Source organism: Pungitius pungitius, chromosome 1 (assembly GCF_949316345.1).
Source record: "Pungitius pungitius chromosome 1, fPunPun2.1, whole genome shotgun sequence".
Taxonomy (NCBI): Eukaryota; Metazoa; Chordata; class Actinopteri; order Perciformes; family Gasterosteidae; genus Pungitius; species Pungitius pungitius.
The window spans coordinates 7,633,984-7,650,428 of NC_084900.1; the positions used below are offsets into that span (position 1 = coordinate 7,633,984).

At 41.3% G+C, this 16,445-nt stretch overlaps 2 protein-coding genes across 5 annotated transcripts; both read right to left on the reverse strand.

Annotated features, from left to right (window-relative positions):
* Nucleotides 1-243: 243 nt before the first annotated feature.
* LOC119221686 (serine/threonine-protein kinase/endoribonuclease ire-1-like) lies at nucleotides 244-7,079 on the reverse strand. Of its 4 annotated transcripts, none has more exons than XM_062561130.1 (8): nucleotides 6,980-7,079; nucleotides 4,842-4,915; nucleotides 3,827-4,702; nucleotides 3,567-3,733; nucleotides 3,268-3,491; nucleotides 2,533-2,662; nucleotides 2,356-2,459; nucleotides 244-1,738 (listed from the first exon to the last, which is right to left on the reverse strand). In XM_062561130.1, exons 3-8 carry the CDS (start codon nucleotides 4,680-4,682, stop codon nucleotides 1,420-1,422), a joined length of 1,800 nt encoding a protein of 599 aa, XP_062417114.1. In that variant the 5' UTR covers nucleotides 4,683-4,702; nucleotides 4,842-4,915; nucleotides 6,980-7,079; the 3' UTR covers nucleotides 244-1,419. The 4 variants fall into 4 exon arrangements, with proteins under 4 accessions (XP_062417114.1, XP_062417112.1, XP_062417109.1 ...); XM_062561128.1 differs by lacking the exon at nucleotides 6,980-7,079 and adding an exon at nucleotides 5,812-6,009; XM_062561125.1 differs by having other exon boundaries at nucleotides 3,827-4,915.
* Nucleotides 7,080-11,278: 4,199 nt separating this feature from the next.
* On the reverse strand, nucleotides 11,279-15,685 carry lgi2a (leucine-rich repeat LGI family, member 2a). The gene is made up of 8 exons (XM_062561131.1): nucleotides 14,655-15,685; nucleotides 14,356-14,427; nucleotides 13,585-13,656; nucleotides 13,199-13,270; nucleotides 13,001-13,072; nucleotides 12,713-12,882; nucleotides 12,353-12,517; nucleotides 11,279-12,253 (listed from the first exon to the last, which is right to left on the reverse strand). The coding sequence occupies exons 1-8, from the start codon at nucleotides 14,921-14,923 to the stop codon at nucleotides 11,436-11,438; spliced, it is 1,710 nt and encodes a 569-aa protein (XP_062417115.1). The 5' UTR covers nucleotides 14,924-15,685; the 3' UTR covers nucleotides 11,279-11,435.
* Nucleotides 15,686-16,445: the final 760 nt, after the last annotated feature.

A 16,445-nucleotide genomic window follows, 5' to 3' on the forward strand; every position in this document is an offset into this window, starting at 1 on the left:
GACATGCACATATAAAAAAAATAAGAACACCTGAACATATATAGGTGTGTCAATAAGAATGACTTTATAACTCTTATGATACCTAGGTTAAGCCTAAGAGCATCTCTCTTATATGTATTCCATACTATGGCTGATTATCTTATTAAAAGTGTAGCGACAATTTACCATCTTGTCACTAGTTAGAGGTGTTTTGTAGGGCTATCTGACGCGTGGTTCCAAACAAATCCACTTCCAATCCAATACTGCATTTATCTTCTTTATTTTGGCTCAGTTCTGATGCTCAAACACATTGCAATCAATAGTTACGGTCCACCATGATTCTTGGTCCTCACGGTCAAAAACTGTTTGCTTCCCCATGACACCTGGCCTCCCTTGCTCTCTGATTATCTATATACCTTAAACCCATACTCCACCCAGTGTTCTCCAGTGGAACTACAACAGCCAAAAAGAGAGCATAATGGCTCTTACAAAAAGTATTTGGTCATTAACACATAAGGCATTTTGGATTTATGTGTCCCCTTTTCCTATCCTAAACCTGAAAGCGTTCTTCGTCCTTAAAAGTCATATAACAACATTATCAATTTTGCATATCATGCTATCCTCTCAACATATAAACTACAAGCATATGTTTTGAGATTAAACCTTCATTGCACATCAAAAGACTGATATCCAACGCTCAACAATAAACAATTACATTGCAATCATATTCAACTATTTAAAAAAGACAAAATGTAACAAAAGCGTATCACACCATGACGCATCGTTTGATGAGCAACCTAAAATTACAATATCTGGACTTCAGGGTATGCTCACAGGATTTAAACCCACAGGAGGCACTGATGGAGATGTTGGATTTAATTCTACCTGAGAACACGAAAATAGATACATTTCTTTATTTTTAAATAACTGGTGTCTTGATTTAAAAAATATATATGTTCAGTAAAAAAAAACCAGAATTGATCAGGGGGAAGTGTGTTAAGAGCAAAATGCGGTTTTGACCATTATTTCCATGACACAAAATGTTTTTCTTATCAAACACCATTTCTTTAGAGAAACACTAATCATTACGTTACCATTAAGTGTCAAGATACTTTCCTGCAACCAGAAATACATTACTTGAGAATAATATTGTCATAACATAAGAATCCAGAAACACAACTCATAGACAGACACGTTTGTAAATCTTACGCAAAAACAGGTCAAGGTCAAATCAAAATCACTAAGCTGGCTTGTGATTTTACATATCAAGATACAGGAAACCAAACTTCCCTTTGAACTGCCAGATCAATAACAAAATAAGGGAATTTACGGAACTAATTCTTAATTTCACTTTTCCAGGTTTCATTGAATTGAACTGCTTTTTATTTAAATCAACTCAGTGATGTCAGGCCTCACTTACCTCTAAGTAAAGACCTGCTGTTATTTATGAGTTGGCTCGGTGGAGAGGCGCTGAGATTCTTGAACTGGCGAGCGAAGAGACTCTTCTTCAGAGTTATTGGGAGGCATTACGCCTTCAGCGGTGAGGTTGTCTCTTGAAATGACCTCTGTATTTAAGATTTCCTTCAGGGGTGTCTTGGACGTAACAATGGTGAGGTCGTCTCCTGGAATCACCTTTGTATTGAAAAATTCCTTCAGGGGTGTCTCGGAATTCCATTTGTTGCTTTTGGCAAATGTATAAACTACTCCAAAGAGATCAGGAAACAGCAACATCACATCAATTTTATCCATGTCCTCCTGACTGCAAAGAGAAATACAGAACTTGTATTACAAAGAAAGTTCCTGACAGTCATCCACAATCTGTGGGTGCCAACATTTTGTCTTGCGACCTCTTGAATAGAGTTTTCACAGACCTAAAAAGCTTTTAGGAAAGTGGATATTAGAGCAAGGTTTATTTTGTTTAATTTTTATTTTGGAAACAAAAACAAAGTCATCTCTAAAGTAATGGAGCAGACATGGGAAAAAACTGATGTGGCTGTAGAGATGGATGTGATCAGTGTTATGTTATTACACTTATACCAAGAAGCCAGTAAAACCGGGAAACCATATGGTAAATACATACTTTCATAATCTTTAATGTTCCAATGAATTGGACTAGTAAAACTGAGCATTGTTTTTCTCTCTTACAATAAACAGTAAAGATGAATTTTGTTTGTTGACCTCAGTGGAATGGACAGTTATATTTGAAAAACGTAATATCAGTGTCTCTTTTCAGTAAAAAAGGTTAGTGTGTGAGTCACTGTGAACATTTCCCTCTACCAAAAGAATAAGAGAGAGATAAGTGAGATGTGATGTTGGGGTGGAGTTTATTCTTTGAATATCAAAGCCCTTCATATTTTTTAGTTTAGTTCAACTTACTGGTGCGCAAAGCCGTTGCGTATGAAGCGCAACATTGCCAACATATGGTCAGGGTAGGGTACTTTCGAGTACTTTTCCATCTTTTTGACCAGCTCTGATGGAAACTGTAAAGCAAAACATCATAGTTATACTTAGTGAAAAAGAAGACTAGTTGGTCTAAAAGTTTGTTAAAATCACCTTATCTTTCCACTGTTTGAAGGCTCCAGTACCAGGATGTTCCTCCAGCGAAGATATCAATTTAACTTCAGGATTTCGATAGTTTTGCACATCAGGCCGGTCTCCAACTTTTTGAATGTAGCCTAATCTTCTGAAAAATAAAATACAGCCTACGTTAAGGGTGGGTATTTGACAAGGTGTAAACAACTTGTTCTTATATCATATTACATTGTTTTTTTATGCAGACAGGCTTTTGCTTTTCAAATGTATTGAGGTAAATAAGAGCAATGCTGAAAAACCGATAAGATAAGCGTGATTAAAATAATCAGTCAGCCAGTCCACCACATTATTCCATCTGAAATATTACAAGAACTATTGGATGGATTGCTTGGACAGTTCGTATGAGCATTCATCATCCCCAGAGGATGAGTCGTAAAGACGCCCAGTTTTTCTCTATCGCGCCATCAAGTGTTTTTAGTTTGGCCTAATAACATCAACCTTAAATGTAAATAAATGATTTTTCTTTTTCTTTGGAAATACCAAGTATTAGCTAGTTAAGAACCAAACTAAGATAGCGGCAATGGTATTCATGATTTCTTAGCATTGGCATATAAGCATTGTGATATTAGCCTTTAGATGAAAGCACCGCTGTGCTTTTAATGGCAGTCTTTTGGGTGTCTGTAGACCAAGTTTTGTTAATGCAGCGGAAAAACATAGAAAGTTGAATTAATCTGAATGAATTGGGAAAATAACTACCTGACTGGGGTCCAGAAGAAAGGGTGACTCAAGCATTCTTCCACTTGAGGTCTATTCTTTGGTTCTTTATCGATCATCGACTCAATGAGATCCTTTGCCAGCACATCTTGAACAAGGTCCAAAGTGTATTTACCATTTAAAATGTTGTGATCACATTCGATGGGAATGTCACCAAAAGGATGGTGTCCTTCAGAAAGGATGTAATATATCAGCATGCCTGCCACCTTGTAGTGAACATAATGGTTATGTTATTGAAATATTTTTCACATTTTGAAGAAATATTCACAGAAGCACTTAACCTGGATGTCGGTGCTCCGCTTGTAGGGCACGCCGTCATCTCCTCCTCCTAAAATCTCTGTGGCGATCCAGCATTTTGTTCCTGCCCTGCCGGAGCAATACGTGCTGCGGCCTCCGGGTAACCGTCGACTTATGCCAAAATCCGCTAACTTGACCCTGTCCAAAACATCTGCAGAACAAAATGGTGTAAATTTAATCATTGAACAAAATAATTTCTACTACATTTCTATTACATTTCATGAATATTTTTTACTTGTCTCACCGATCAAAACGTTCTGTGGTTTGAGATCCCGATGGAGGATTGAAGGACTCGAGCCACAATGAAGCACCTTTAAACTCTGGAGGAATTGTTCGACAAGCTCCTTCATCAGCGAACTATCACCTTTCTTTTCTTTCATGTATTCGTCCAGGGTGTATTCACAAAGTTGAAGTGCAATATATCCAAAGTCCTCATCTTCCGCCATGTCAACATATCGCACAATCAATTGATGATCAAGCTCTGGAAGCCTTAGAATCTTTACCTCATTTTTCAGGTTTTCATAGTTGAATTTGATAATTTTCTTGATTGCAACTTCAGTGCCATCATCTCTGTAACCCAGATACACCTGAGTACCATCACTACCTGTAGCTATGCGGAATTCTTCATCATTCACATACATCAGGTTTCCGACCCTGGTTATCTTGGTCTTTTTTTGAATGCTGTGATAAATCTTGATGAACTTCTCTCTCCATCTCTTGCTGATTTCACATGTTTGCATAGTTTTTGATGTACCAGGTTGAGGAGATTCTGCAGCAGCTGAGTCGTTTGGACTTTCTTGCTGGTCCGTTCTATAATTACCTCTAGTTGAGTTTGTCCCATCTTCACAGTCCAAGGTTTGTGTGCTGAAGCATGGACTGACCGCTTGAAGTACAGCACCGTAACACGATGAAAAGGCAAAATAATATACAAGAAAAGATGCAAGGAACTTGGCTGCAATTTGCAGAGACATCAAATCCTCTTCCCCATGGAGATCACATGCATTCGGAGCCGCATTATATTCCAGCAGTTTTGTCACAAAAGCAGGAGGTGCTTTGGATAGAGATGCATGATGTAAAGGTGTTAAGCCGTTTTGCGACATCTTGTTTGGGTCTGCATCCTCTTGCAATAGGAAAGACAAAATATACTCCATATGATTGACAACAGCAACAATCTGTGGGGTTACGTTGTCATTCAACTCGCTGTATGAGGAAACGTCTTTAGTGTTGCCCTCAAGGTTTTTTAGTACATTTTTTATCACCTGTAGCTTAATAATTATACATTGCACCATACTGCAATTCTGGGTTTGGTTGTCTTCCATCAGTTTTAGATTTTCTATGAAAAGAGAAAAGCATGAGGTTACTATAAAACTTCACAGCACCAAATTTAAAGTTATTGTAAAACAGTTCTGTCACTATGGCCATGTTGTTGAGTTTGGTTTTAATATCTTCACTCTTCACTTGTGAATATATATGATCCTATTTCATTGTGTGTTGATGATACATTTGGTCATGACAATACATTTCATGTACATGAAATAAATAAAACAAAGTAGTTTGATGTTTGTTATAATTAGAGATGAGTATCATTATGATTCTATTCTAGTACCCTTATTGGGTTGGTTCCTTATTGATAATGTTATTGATTGTTTTTGATGACGAAATTGACTTAATTGTATCATTCCTGTATGTAAATAAATAGTCTTTCTTTAGAAGCAATACAAAGTGTCCTAAAATCGTTGATACATTTGGAGCTAAAAATGGCATAACAATACAGTTCAAACAGAAAACACAGTCTCACAGCAAAATGTGTAATAGCTACATTGGTCCACAAGGGAAAATGTAGTATTGTCACAATTTGAGCCCCGAAATTGTGACAATACTACGTTTTTGCCCTATCCATTTACATTGCCTTGCAACAAGGTCATGTGACTATCAGGTTTCCCTCAGCTTGAAAAAGAAAATGGCGGAATGTCGGCCTATGATCTTTTAAAAATATTTTAGGAAAGCATTAGCATTTGTATGCATTTCAATGGCATTTCTAGCCATTATGCATTACATTTTCATAATCTTTTATCAGAGAATGAAGAAGATTTTCGGTTTATTAGTTTCTACGAAGATTTGGGTCTCTCTTTAGGAAAGTGTGGGAATGCAACGCTTTTTACCGCCGTTATGGTGGTTGCTATGGACGCAGCAATTGCTGCTCGGCCACCTAGTTCAGTGGTTCTTAACCTGGGTTCGATCAGTTAAGTCACTCTCAGGTGTTCAGCAGACACATACTGCGGTCAAGTGAGCCACGGCTTTAAAAATAATGTCTATTCGACGTGGTGACATCATCAAGTCAGCTGCTGTCCCAATTGCGGAAATGACCGTTCTCCGTCCTCCTGAACCGTGAGTTAGGACTTCCGAGTCTATCCTTGTGGGAACGCAAGTCCGATCTCTAGGTACTGAGAAAGGGCCAGAGTGCAGTGCGCGTTTGACAACGGAACAACTGGGGAGGAGGAGGGGGGGTGGAGACAAGGAAAGGAAGGTTCAGGAATGTCCTCGAATGACCTGAATACCTGCAGATCCTGTCAAACTGGACTAATCAGCTAATACGGATCAGCTGTGAGTCACAGACAGAGCCGCGCGCATCTGTGAGGAACCGTGACAATGGAGCCCCTGCAGTCACTAACAAGCTCAGAGGGCAGAGAGAGACAGTGATTCACATAGAATCCACACCTCAAACCAATGTCCATTGGAGCAACACTATATGGGTTATCCAAAAAATAATGTGATTTTGAGAGACACAAGACTCTACCGAACGCATCAGTGTAGATTTCATGGCTCTCCGTGTTTTAAATCTGCTCAACTAGCAGTTTACAAAACATGTACCTTCTGTTTTCTTTTCAGAAATATGTTGGCAGATTTGAATTGAAGCCTATGGGGCTTGAGACAGACTTTGTCTCTCTCTAGGGCTCCTCGAGCAAAAAGTAAATAACTGTGGGATTCCATACTTATATGATTCCGACAAGCACAGCATCGTTTAATCACCTGAAAAGTGAATATTGTGGCTGTGAGGGCAAAAGTGCCATATTTCTTTTACGAAAATCTGATGATTCCCTCACTCGAAATTTCCACAACATTCGTAAGCTCTCTACATAGAAACTCAGGGGGCTGAAAAACTAATGAAACATAATTAGTCATAAGGAAAAAAGTATAATAGATATCAACAAGCTATATCTTTCATAAAATAGTTTAGCCTTTTGTCAACATTCTAAAGTTTAAATGGTGTTTCTAGCTGAAAGCAGAAAAAGTTTAAGAGGATTTGAAAACAATCTCGATTTGAAAACCATGTCAACTTCTTCCTGTTTGTTATTCTACATGATATAAATTCACAAGGCACACAACACTTACTTACTTTTAAGGTGTAATCTCTTGTCCGAGTACTATAGGTCGATCGAAACTCCGAAGTATGATGTTCTACTTCCTCAATGTGCTGTCTTGTCTAATTTCCTGCTTTGTTGTTGTTCCCTTGCTCCGCCTGCATGGCATGTTTGGACTGGTTGCTGTTGGATTTCCTGCCATCCATAAGAAACTTAAAAAAAACACCATAATTTAATGTAGGATAAAGCATGAAGTTATATTCAGTTTAAAACTAAACCATAAAATAATATATAGTATAGAACTAATTTTTCAATGTCACTTTCAGTTTCAAGTTTGCATCCAGGTCCCATATAAAGCAATGTAATTCAACTGTGGTCAGGGTAGGATTTGTTACATTACATATCATATCTTTTTAGTCAGGGTAAAGTCTTGAAATCAATTTAGTGGAAAAAAAAAACAGGTTGAACGCCAACAATTATTAGTTATTAATTAAAATCTGGGGATACATGTTTCAGTTGATATGTTGTAGTCACCTTGTTTTTCCACTGCTTAAAGGCTCCGCCCTTGGGAGTTTTTTTTTAAATAAAGAAACCAGATCTTGGTCAGCCTTTTGACTTCTTCCATGTGGCCAATCCTTTTCAAATATTCCTCCTGGTCAGCGAAACCCCTCATCTAAAGTTGTCCAACCATAGCTTAGCAACCCTAAAAAGGCAACACAGACCTGGTGTGTTTGGGATTTCTTTACATATCAAAGCGGTGTGCACGGTATGGACTGCAAAACTATAAGGGATATCTATGATTATGTTGCGTGCTGTAAGCAGCAAACGTAGGCACACATTGACAGCTAGACCCCGCTTTTTAAAGACATGAGTTTCACTTCAGATACGCTTTTCTGGTTATGTTAGACCAGTGATTCTCAACTTGTGGGTCGCGAACCAATTAGACTAAAAAAAAAAAAAATATCACAAAGAGACATTGGGTTTTTAGGATAATTAAACATCCTGAATATAAAATATAAAATTCAGCTTATCAACTTGATTTTGAATGAATTTGAGAAGTTGAGAATGTTCCTCAATTTGGGTCGCGGCTTGTCATTAAGGGTTGATGGTGGGTCCCAGAGCCAGACTAGTTGAGAACCACTGTGTTAGACAACAACATTGCAGACTGAAATCCACTGTGTAGGATGCGTAAAGTGCTACGGTCGTTCCTTGGAACGGCAGGATACTACAGAGCTTTCTGCCGTAACTTTTCGACTATTGCCCAGCCATTAACTCGGCTATTGAGCCCTAAAGTAGAGTTTGTGTGGTCTACAGACTGTCAGATCGCATTTGGCAGCCTCAAGGCACTCCTCTGTCACGCCCCCGTGCTAACGGCTCCCGATTTTGCCAAGCCGTTCAAGCTTGAGGTGGACGCCAGCGGCGTGGGGGCCGGAGCGGTCCTCCTACAGGAAGATGCGGAGGGAATAGATCATCCAATATGCTATTTTTCCAGGAAGTTTACTAAGCCTCAACTTAACTACTCCACCATTGAGAAGGAGACACTTGCTTTGCTGTTGGCCTTACAGCACTTTGAGGTGTATGTTGGATCCAGCTCCCTGCCAATTGTTGTTTATACTGATCATAACCCTCTGGTTTTTCTCTCCCGCATGTACAACCATAATCAGCGCTTGATGCGATGGGCACTGATTGTACAGGACTACCACTTGGAGATCTGCCACAAGAAAGGGTCTGATAACATAGTGGCTGATGCGTTGTCCCGGTTACAGTAAGATAGAGGTATTTGTTAAATTTGTGTGAGATGTTAAATAACTGGGAGGTTGTGTTTATGGGAGGGGGTGTTACGGCTGCCGACGGCAACCTCAGGTGAACAGGGAGTCTGGCTGCAACCCCCCACGACGCAGAGGGAAGACCGAAGGGGATCCGCCTGGAAGACTCCCAGCCAACCAGAAGAGGGCATTGGAGAGCGCGGCAGGCTTAAAAGGCCAAACGAATTGCAGCTGGGGGCGGCTACCAGATCCAGGGAATGACTGTGAGAGCGAGGAAGAGGGCCAGGGCAAGGCACCACTGACACTCTGCACCTCACAGACTTGTGTCAGCCACATTAGGAGTAGGGGCGCCGTTGGAGATGTATTTTTATGTTTTGGTTAATGTAAGTAAGGATTTTTGTTACTTGTTGGTTTTGCCATAGTCTTCCTTCTGAAGGCCTCCTTTTGTTCTATTTGGTTTTTGATTTACACGGCACCCCCGGCCCTTTCCCTCAGTTCATGCGCCCTTGTGTTTGTTTCTTGACTCCAAGAATAAATATTCTTTTTTTTCACCCAACAAAAGTCTGGGTTTATGTATGCGTCCGTCTTCCCCTAGCGACGGGACGTAACACTAGGAATGTTCACAGAATTCAGTGCTTTCGCTTTGGCCTTAGCCGAAAGGTGATGTATGTTACCCTGAGCTGTTAACTGAAAGCCACTGTTGTTAAACTACACCTTGGATCTTAAAGAGTGAATCTCCTGCGGATCCAAGTTTCTCTCGGTCCAAATGTACCTTCTTTAAGTCCTTTGATCCTTTTACAAAACAAAAAGGACTCCTGCTAGTCAATTTCTCCCGGTTGAAAGCCCGTTCGGACACAGAACAACGAGATCTCTCATCGTCTTTGAGTCAATATTAATGCAGAGCCACCCAATGTTCACACAGAGAATTCTGGATATTTCCAACACCCCTATTCGGATCTTACACACATTCGTAGGGCTAACCCACCAGAGAGGATATAATAAATCAGCATTTCTGCCACCTTTAGAATTAACAGAACATTTTGTCCATTAGCGTTTTTCATGAAGTCATAAATGACTTTTGCATCGCAGAAAAGCTAACGTGACTTGCATGGTAGCATACAGGGTCCAAGTGAATTATGGTTTTGAGGGTACTTGTGGCTTTGTGAAGACATAACGAATACTCGTAGAGAAATTTATTTAAACTGTATTTTTATTTATAGTCAATAATGTCCATATTAACACTGTTTTTGTGGTTATGATGGCCTTTTGTTAAAGCAAGAAATGATAAAACACTTTTTACAATCATACTTTTACACATTTATTTTGATAATCAAATAATTCGATTTACAGGATATTTTGAGAGTAACATTCAATACGCTCGAAACTAGATTATACAAAAGAATCTTCATGTTGTAAAGCTTGCATATTCCATTATGTTTTTTATTATTTGCAATACAATGAGCAGGAGTAATTTAGACTTCAGAAAAATCTAAAAGAATTTGGCAAACACCCTTTTTTGAATGTCATGCTCCTGCAAGCTGTTATTTTTTTCTTTATACAGTAACTGCAAAGATCTGTTCAGGTTTTAGAGTGAGAAACAGGTAGTAGCATTGCAGTCCATGTTTTATGTACATTTTGTCAAGTCAACATTCAGTATTAGTAAGAACAGAATGACGTAGAGAAAAAAAAGCCTCTCAACTTGAGTGAATATATTAACAAACGTTTTCTTTCCTTTATTTTTGGACACAAATGATGTCCTTTTATCAAAGTAATTTATATAAGTCCACTGGCTTCTGCGATGATGATGAGTAGCCTATTTTTTGTTCTATCCTAAAACTAAATGTCTGTCTGTCATTTTACTTTTTACTGATCTGTAAACTACTACTGATATTACTGATAAAAAGGGCTTCAGTCAGCTCTATCACCTATAGCTCCTGTGGACTAAAAGGTAATTCCATTCTCCTGTTTGTCCAAAAAGGCTAAAGCTATATAATTTCCTGAATCAATTTAACCTCGCAAAACAACAAACTTCTTATTTGTTTTACTGTAAGCAATATAATCTATAGCATCTACAGTAGCATTTTCCACGTAACAACTACACTCTAAGGGCTGGGGTATCGGCTATAGTTATTAAAAGTTTGTGCTTTCAAGACATTCCCTGTATGGAAAAAGCAAAGGGGTGTGATACTCAATCACGGCCAGGAGGAGGCACTGTGGGCCCATCAGACCCAGAACCCTAGTGCTGATAAGGCAACAAACTGCACATTACCATACAGTACCAGGACGTGAGGTAAGTTGCACATAGATGAGCAAACTCACCCGTTACATGCCTCAAAGAACCTTTTTTTAAAAGTACCTTTTCTGTCAGGTACCGGTGTATATATATATTTTTTTGGGGGGGGGGGGGGGGTTATAAAACATAGCACAGGGGACACTAAACGGAAATTTACATCCAAAATATGTTTCAAATACACCCCCAGGAATGTCAGCTGGATTTTTAGGAGAATACCAACCTCCTCTCAGTCTTTGTGAAATGGTAGGGTCTCCCATGGTCTGAGAGACCCAAACAGGATTCCACACACCACTCTGCTCTTATTTGCGACGGCCACACGTAGAAGAACTGATATTTGACAGTACATTACGTCTGTCCTGGTCCTTTTCTTTCACAAGTATATGTATTAGTGGAAGGCGTCCGATTGCTGGAGGAGCAACAAAGCACAGCCCCTCACAGGCTCAAGTCAACGATGACGTGCTCAAAGATCTGTGTGTTTCCCTTGAAGCTAGATGTGAAGATGAAGTCCCTGCGGTCAGTGGCGACCACGGTAAAGGAGCGCGGCGCCTGGATGTACACCTCCTTGAAGCGGTCAAAGAGTTTCATCTCATCATCCCACAGGTAGATCTGCGAGAAGGTGTAATCACTTCCCAGGGCCAGGTAGTAGCGGTCTTTGAATGAGAACGGCTGGAGAACCATTGAGCCTCGAGATGGCAAGGCCTGGATCTCCACAAACTGTTTGGCGCCCCAACGCAGGATTTTGGAGTCACCAATGTAGCGCGTCATGGCCAGGTAGAGTTCCTCCTTGACACGGAAGTGCTTCACAGCCACCACATCTTCCATGTTGGGGATCTCGCCCTGCAGGACGAACTTCTGGTTGCTGCGGCTCCACTGGTAGATCACGGGCACCTGTGAGCGGCTCGCCAGAATAAGGTGAGCCTTCCCATCCAAGTCCAAAAACTCTGCGTCTGTGTCGCGGTACCACTCATGCAGGGACTGGTACGAATAAAAGCCCTTATCGTTCCACTTGTAGAGGGTCGACAGGCCGGCTTTTGAGCTGTCCGCGATCAAAAAGAACCAGTCGGATCCGATCTGGAATGCCTCGATGTCATTGGGCTTGGAGATCTTGGACACCTCGATGTCCTGGAACTTGCTGAACCTGCTTTGGTCCTCGTCAAACTTGTAGATGTGGGAACCACCAAAGAGCTGAGCCACGATCACAAACACCTGGTCCTGAATGACGACTGACTTGCAGCCCACAATGGACTGACCTGGAAATTAGGGGGGAAGAGACAACAGACAGGCCAATTTCACACAAAAAGGTAAACCCTCTTAAGACCCCGGTGTTATGAGACAGTCCGTTGGCGTACCTGTGATGTTGTCGTAAGTCCTGAAGTTCATTTCTATGTGGTCCCATTGCAAAACCATACAGCTCTCAGCGCTGGGAGCAGCAATAGTCACGTAGACGTCATTCTTATAGCTGAACGTGTCGACAGACAGCGACTCCGAGGCCACGGACTGATGCAGGACAAAATCTGGCGAAAGGCACATTCTGAATTTAAATTCTCAAAAAACTAAAAGCATTTTTTTTTAAAAGCCACATTATATAAGGGACACTGTAAGAGAACTACAATTTCCTCGACACTTCCTCGGAGGACCTGGTCGAGTTGCCCCGGTCATGATGCCACTTATGATGGGGGCGAGGCCGGCTGGCTCAGAGGTTTCCTCACCCGTTGAGACGCATTCATCGTGCAGGCTGGTCATATCGTTGAGGCGCTTGTCCTTCATGTCCTCCGGCCCGGCACACACAACATCCGACACCGTGGCATTGGTGTTCTTCAGCCACGTCATCAGCCACTTGGCCCGGCAGTCACACTCAAAGGCATTGCCCCGCAGGTCCCTGCGAATAGAGGAGTACTGTATGTCGTTGCGGAGGAGTGGGCAAGCTGGAAGGCGAGAGACAGAACGTGCAGTAGTAAAACAGAGGACATTTCACTATTCTCCAAAGACTAACTCACAGCTCTATCAGTGAGTCCAAGTCAATGAAGACGTCCCTGGGCAAGGCTTCGATGTTGTTGTTCGCCAAAGACCTAGAAATAACAGCAATGGATCAATGGCAGAAACTGTGATCCTAATAAAGCAGTTAACTATTAAGCATCACTTAAAATAGACATTTTAAATGTATTTGGTAATCATTTTAAATGTTGAAAACACACAAGTGAGTCAAGTCCCTGAGTCCTCTGAAGGCATATTTGGCTGCAGTCTCCATCTTGTTGCTTTCAATGAACCTGTGGAAGAGAACAACAACAATGATGATTTAGTGCTAAGCCTGTGGTGAAAGAAAACGGAATTTATTGAAAAAGTTAAGTTTGATATTGAGGATTGCAATTCATTTCTCACAAATATTTCATTTAAAAAAATGCATTTGGTGCCAGCAACAAGATCTATAGTGTTTGTAATGTTCGTTTGGAAAATGGTTTGAAAGCTTTTCTCGAATAAATGCAACCAGTAGAGGGCGTACACCACATTCTTTGGAAATTACACCAATTCACTAAACGTCTTACTTTAAACAGAAGTCAAATTAATTAAATGAGGAACTTACAGATACTCCAGATGAGCAAGGCCTGAGAATGCATCATCCCTTACAGTTGTAAGAGAATTGGAATTCAAAAGCCTGTAAAAATAAATAATAATAGTACATATTATCTAAGGCTGCCAACATGATCTACCATTTTCTGACTGTCTCTAAAACAGACCGAATTTCTCAGATTGGGATTTCACATGCAGTTGGGGAAACAGAGCCAAAATAGTATTCTTTTTTTTTTTTTTTAAGAAGTTGCTCTCACATATCTAGCTGTAAATTACTGCGTGTCGTGACTGGTCTCTCTATCTGCCACGCCTTTGTTTCTGATGGTATCACAGCTACCTCTACAGTGGAGCAACTACATTGATGGCTTCTGGTAAGTACAATATTGCATAGGACTGCAGTAAAAGCTCTTGACTAGATTCCCATTATTCATTCATTCACAGGTGTCCTTTTAAGCCCTTCCCCGCTGACTGCTGTATCTAATGCACACCGGACAACTTACTACAGCATGAACTAAGTCATGCTGTTACATGTTAAGATTATAGTTTATTATGTATATGTGAGAAGCGTTTGTTTAGTTCTGTGCCATTAACATGGTGCACTGCCTGTTTTCATGTATATCCCCCGCATTAAAGACATTTCAAGGTGCTGTGAAATTCACCAATTTCTTCTGAAATCAACCCGCATAGCATTTTCTTTAAATGGCCCCCTTTGCTTGGATCCGAGGACAACTCCCACGAAAACCTCATGACACAGTTGAAACACATGCTGCCGAAGAACTCTTACAGTAGCTGGAGGGATGGCATGTGAGCAAACATTGCCTCTTTGACCTCGGAGAAAGTCCCATTGACGAGACTCCTGAAAACGGAGAAGAAGCAGCACCCGGTGAACAACAAGCCACCAAAAGCAAATCAGATGCTGAAATGGTTTCGATCAGAAAATGCAATGCATTCTCTTTCCACGGTGGCTTTGCACATTATTAAAAAAGCACGACCAACAAGAACGGAAGTTTAATGATCCCACATTGCGTTATTATGCATCAAACAGGCGTGCACGGTGAGAACATCCTACGTGGAGCTACTCACAAAGAGCTGACGTCGTTGGGGCTAATCCTCGGAACGTAGGAGGACCCGACGCAAATGATGGACTCCCTGGAGCAGCTGCATGTTGAAGGACATCGGAAAGCCTTCTTCAAATGGCACGGTTGGGACAGGAAGCAGAGCGACAGGGAGAGCAGTGCCCAGATCTTGCGGGTCGGCGGCATCTTTCCTCTCGGGGCTTTTGCACGTGCGAATTGGTTTGCGGAGAACACCGACGGAGGCAGATGGCACCGCGCGCTTCCACCCTGCACCATGAAATGCTGCACTGGCTCCCTGACATCAGCAAATCAGCTGCAGCTCCCCTCCGTCCACTTTCATTATTTATTAAGAAGGAGCCCCAGTCGGGTAACTGTTGGTTAAATAGCCGTGCGCCATAACACGAAAAACAAATGACACTAAATGAATGCTATTACGACGAATGCCACTGAAGAGCTGGAAACCGGAACAATTCACGTTGCATTGACAAACGCATTTTAAACGTTTTTTTAAATATATATATAGTGTAGTTAAGACATATCATGATACACCGCGACATACATTTCTAGACTTCCAGAATACATTTTTGAATGACGTCGGTTAGTCACATATGGACGTTTTTTGGGGGCCGATTTTAATAGTGTTTTGCAGCACGGATTTTACGCCAGGGGATGGGGAGTGTTTATGAGGGACATTTTACAGTAAGGTGTACAGTATTCTACTCCTCCGTCACGCAGGAGCGCGGAACTGCGGCACCATGGACAGCGCCAATGACGGGCTGCACGCAAAGACGTTATTTACAGATGAACTGGAGCTATACTGACTTTGCCCGACAAATGGTCAGACAAAACAAGCCACATATTGTACCTGAAAGCTTCTTGGGTCGGAAAACTATTGGTATCGCTCATTAAAACTGGAGCCTATAGTGAGTTTCCTCTCATTTATGATAGTACCTCTTGTCCCAGAAAATGACCCAGCATGGTCAGCAGCTTGTGTTGATGGATTAAAAAAGATATTGATACCCACAGATAGTGTTTTGGCCCTTTAGTCACGGTTTGGACAGAGCACTTTGAAGCCAAACATACGTAGTTTCTTTAATATTGTCTTATGGTAGCCTAGAGGTCTCCACAGTTCCAGTTGAACTGAAGGAGGAAGTCGCTGAGGCTATAAAGCCAAAATGCCTTGGCACACCTGTGCCAGTGCATCTGGCTAAGAATGCATCAATGGCGTAGGCTACAGCAATGGTATGATAGTTGCCCACGGATCAGCAGGTGGAATAAAAGAGTTTGTTGACATTATTCAGATGTGTAATAAATGACGACTTGTTCCTCATTGTGAAAGTGCTGGGTGGGTGGTACACTGAACACCACAGTTCACACCATACACAGTTCACAAACCTTTAGCAGAATGTAGGAATTTGTATTTTTGAGTAGATTGTGACAATTTAACATGCAGGTTATTGGACATACGTAATTAAAAACTCACAGTATTCAGTTCAATAAACTTGAACTGGCTTAGGGGCGGCACCGTCCTCATAGCTAGAAGGTCCTGGGTTCAACTCTGCCCGGTGGCCTTTCTGCATGTTCTCCCTGTGTCTGCGTGGGTTCTCTCTCCAGCCTCCTCCCACATGACATGCTCTGGGGATTAGGTTAGTTAGTGACTCTAAAATGCCCGCAGGTGGGTGGATGTGAGTGTGAATGGTTGTTTTTGTCTCCGTCAGCCCTGCAAGTCCAGGGTGTTGCCCGTCTCTCGCCTGGGTGAACTGGCTTAAAAACATGAGCTGACGTTATCCTTTTTGAC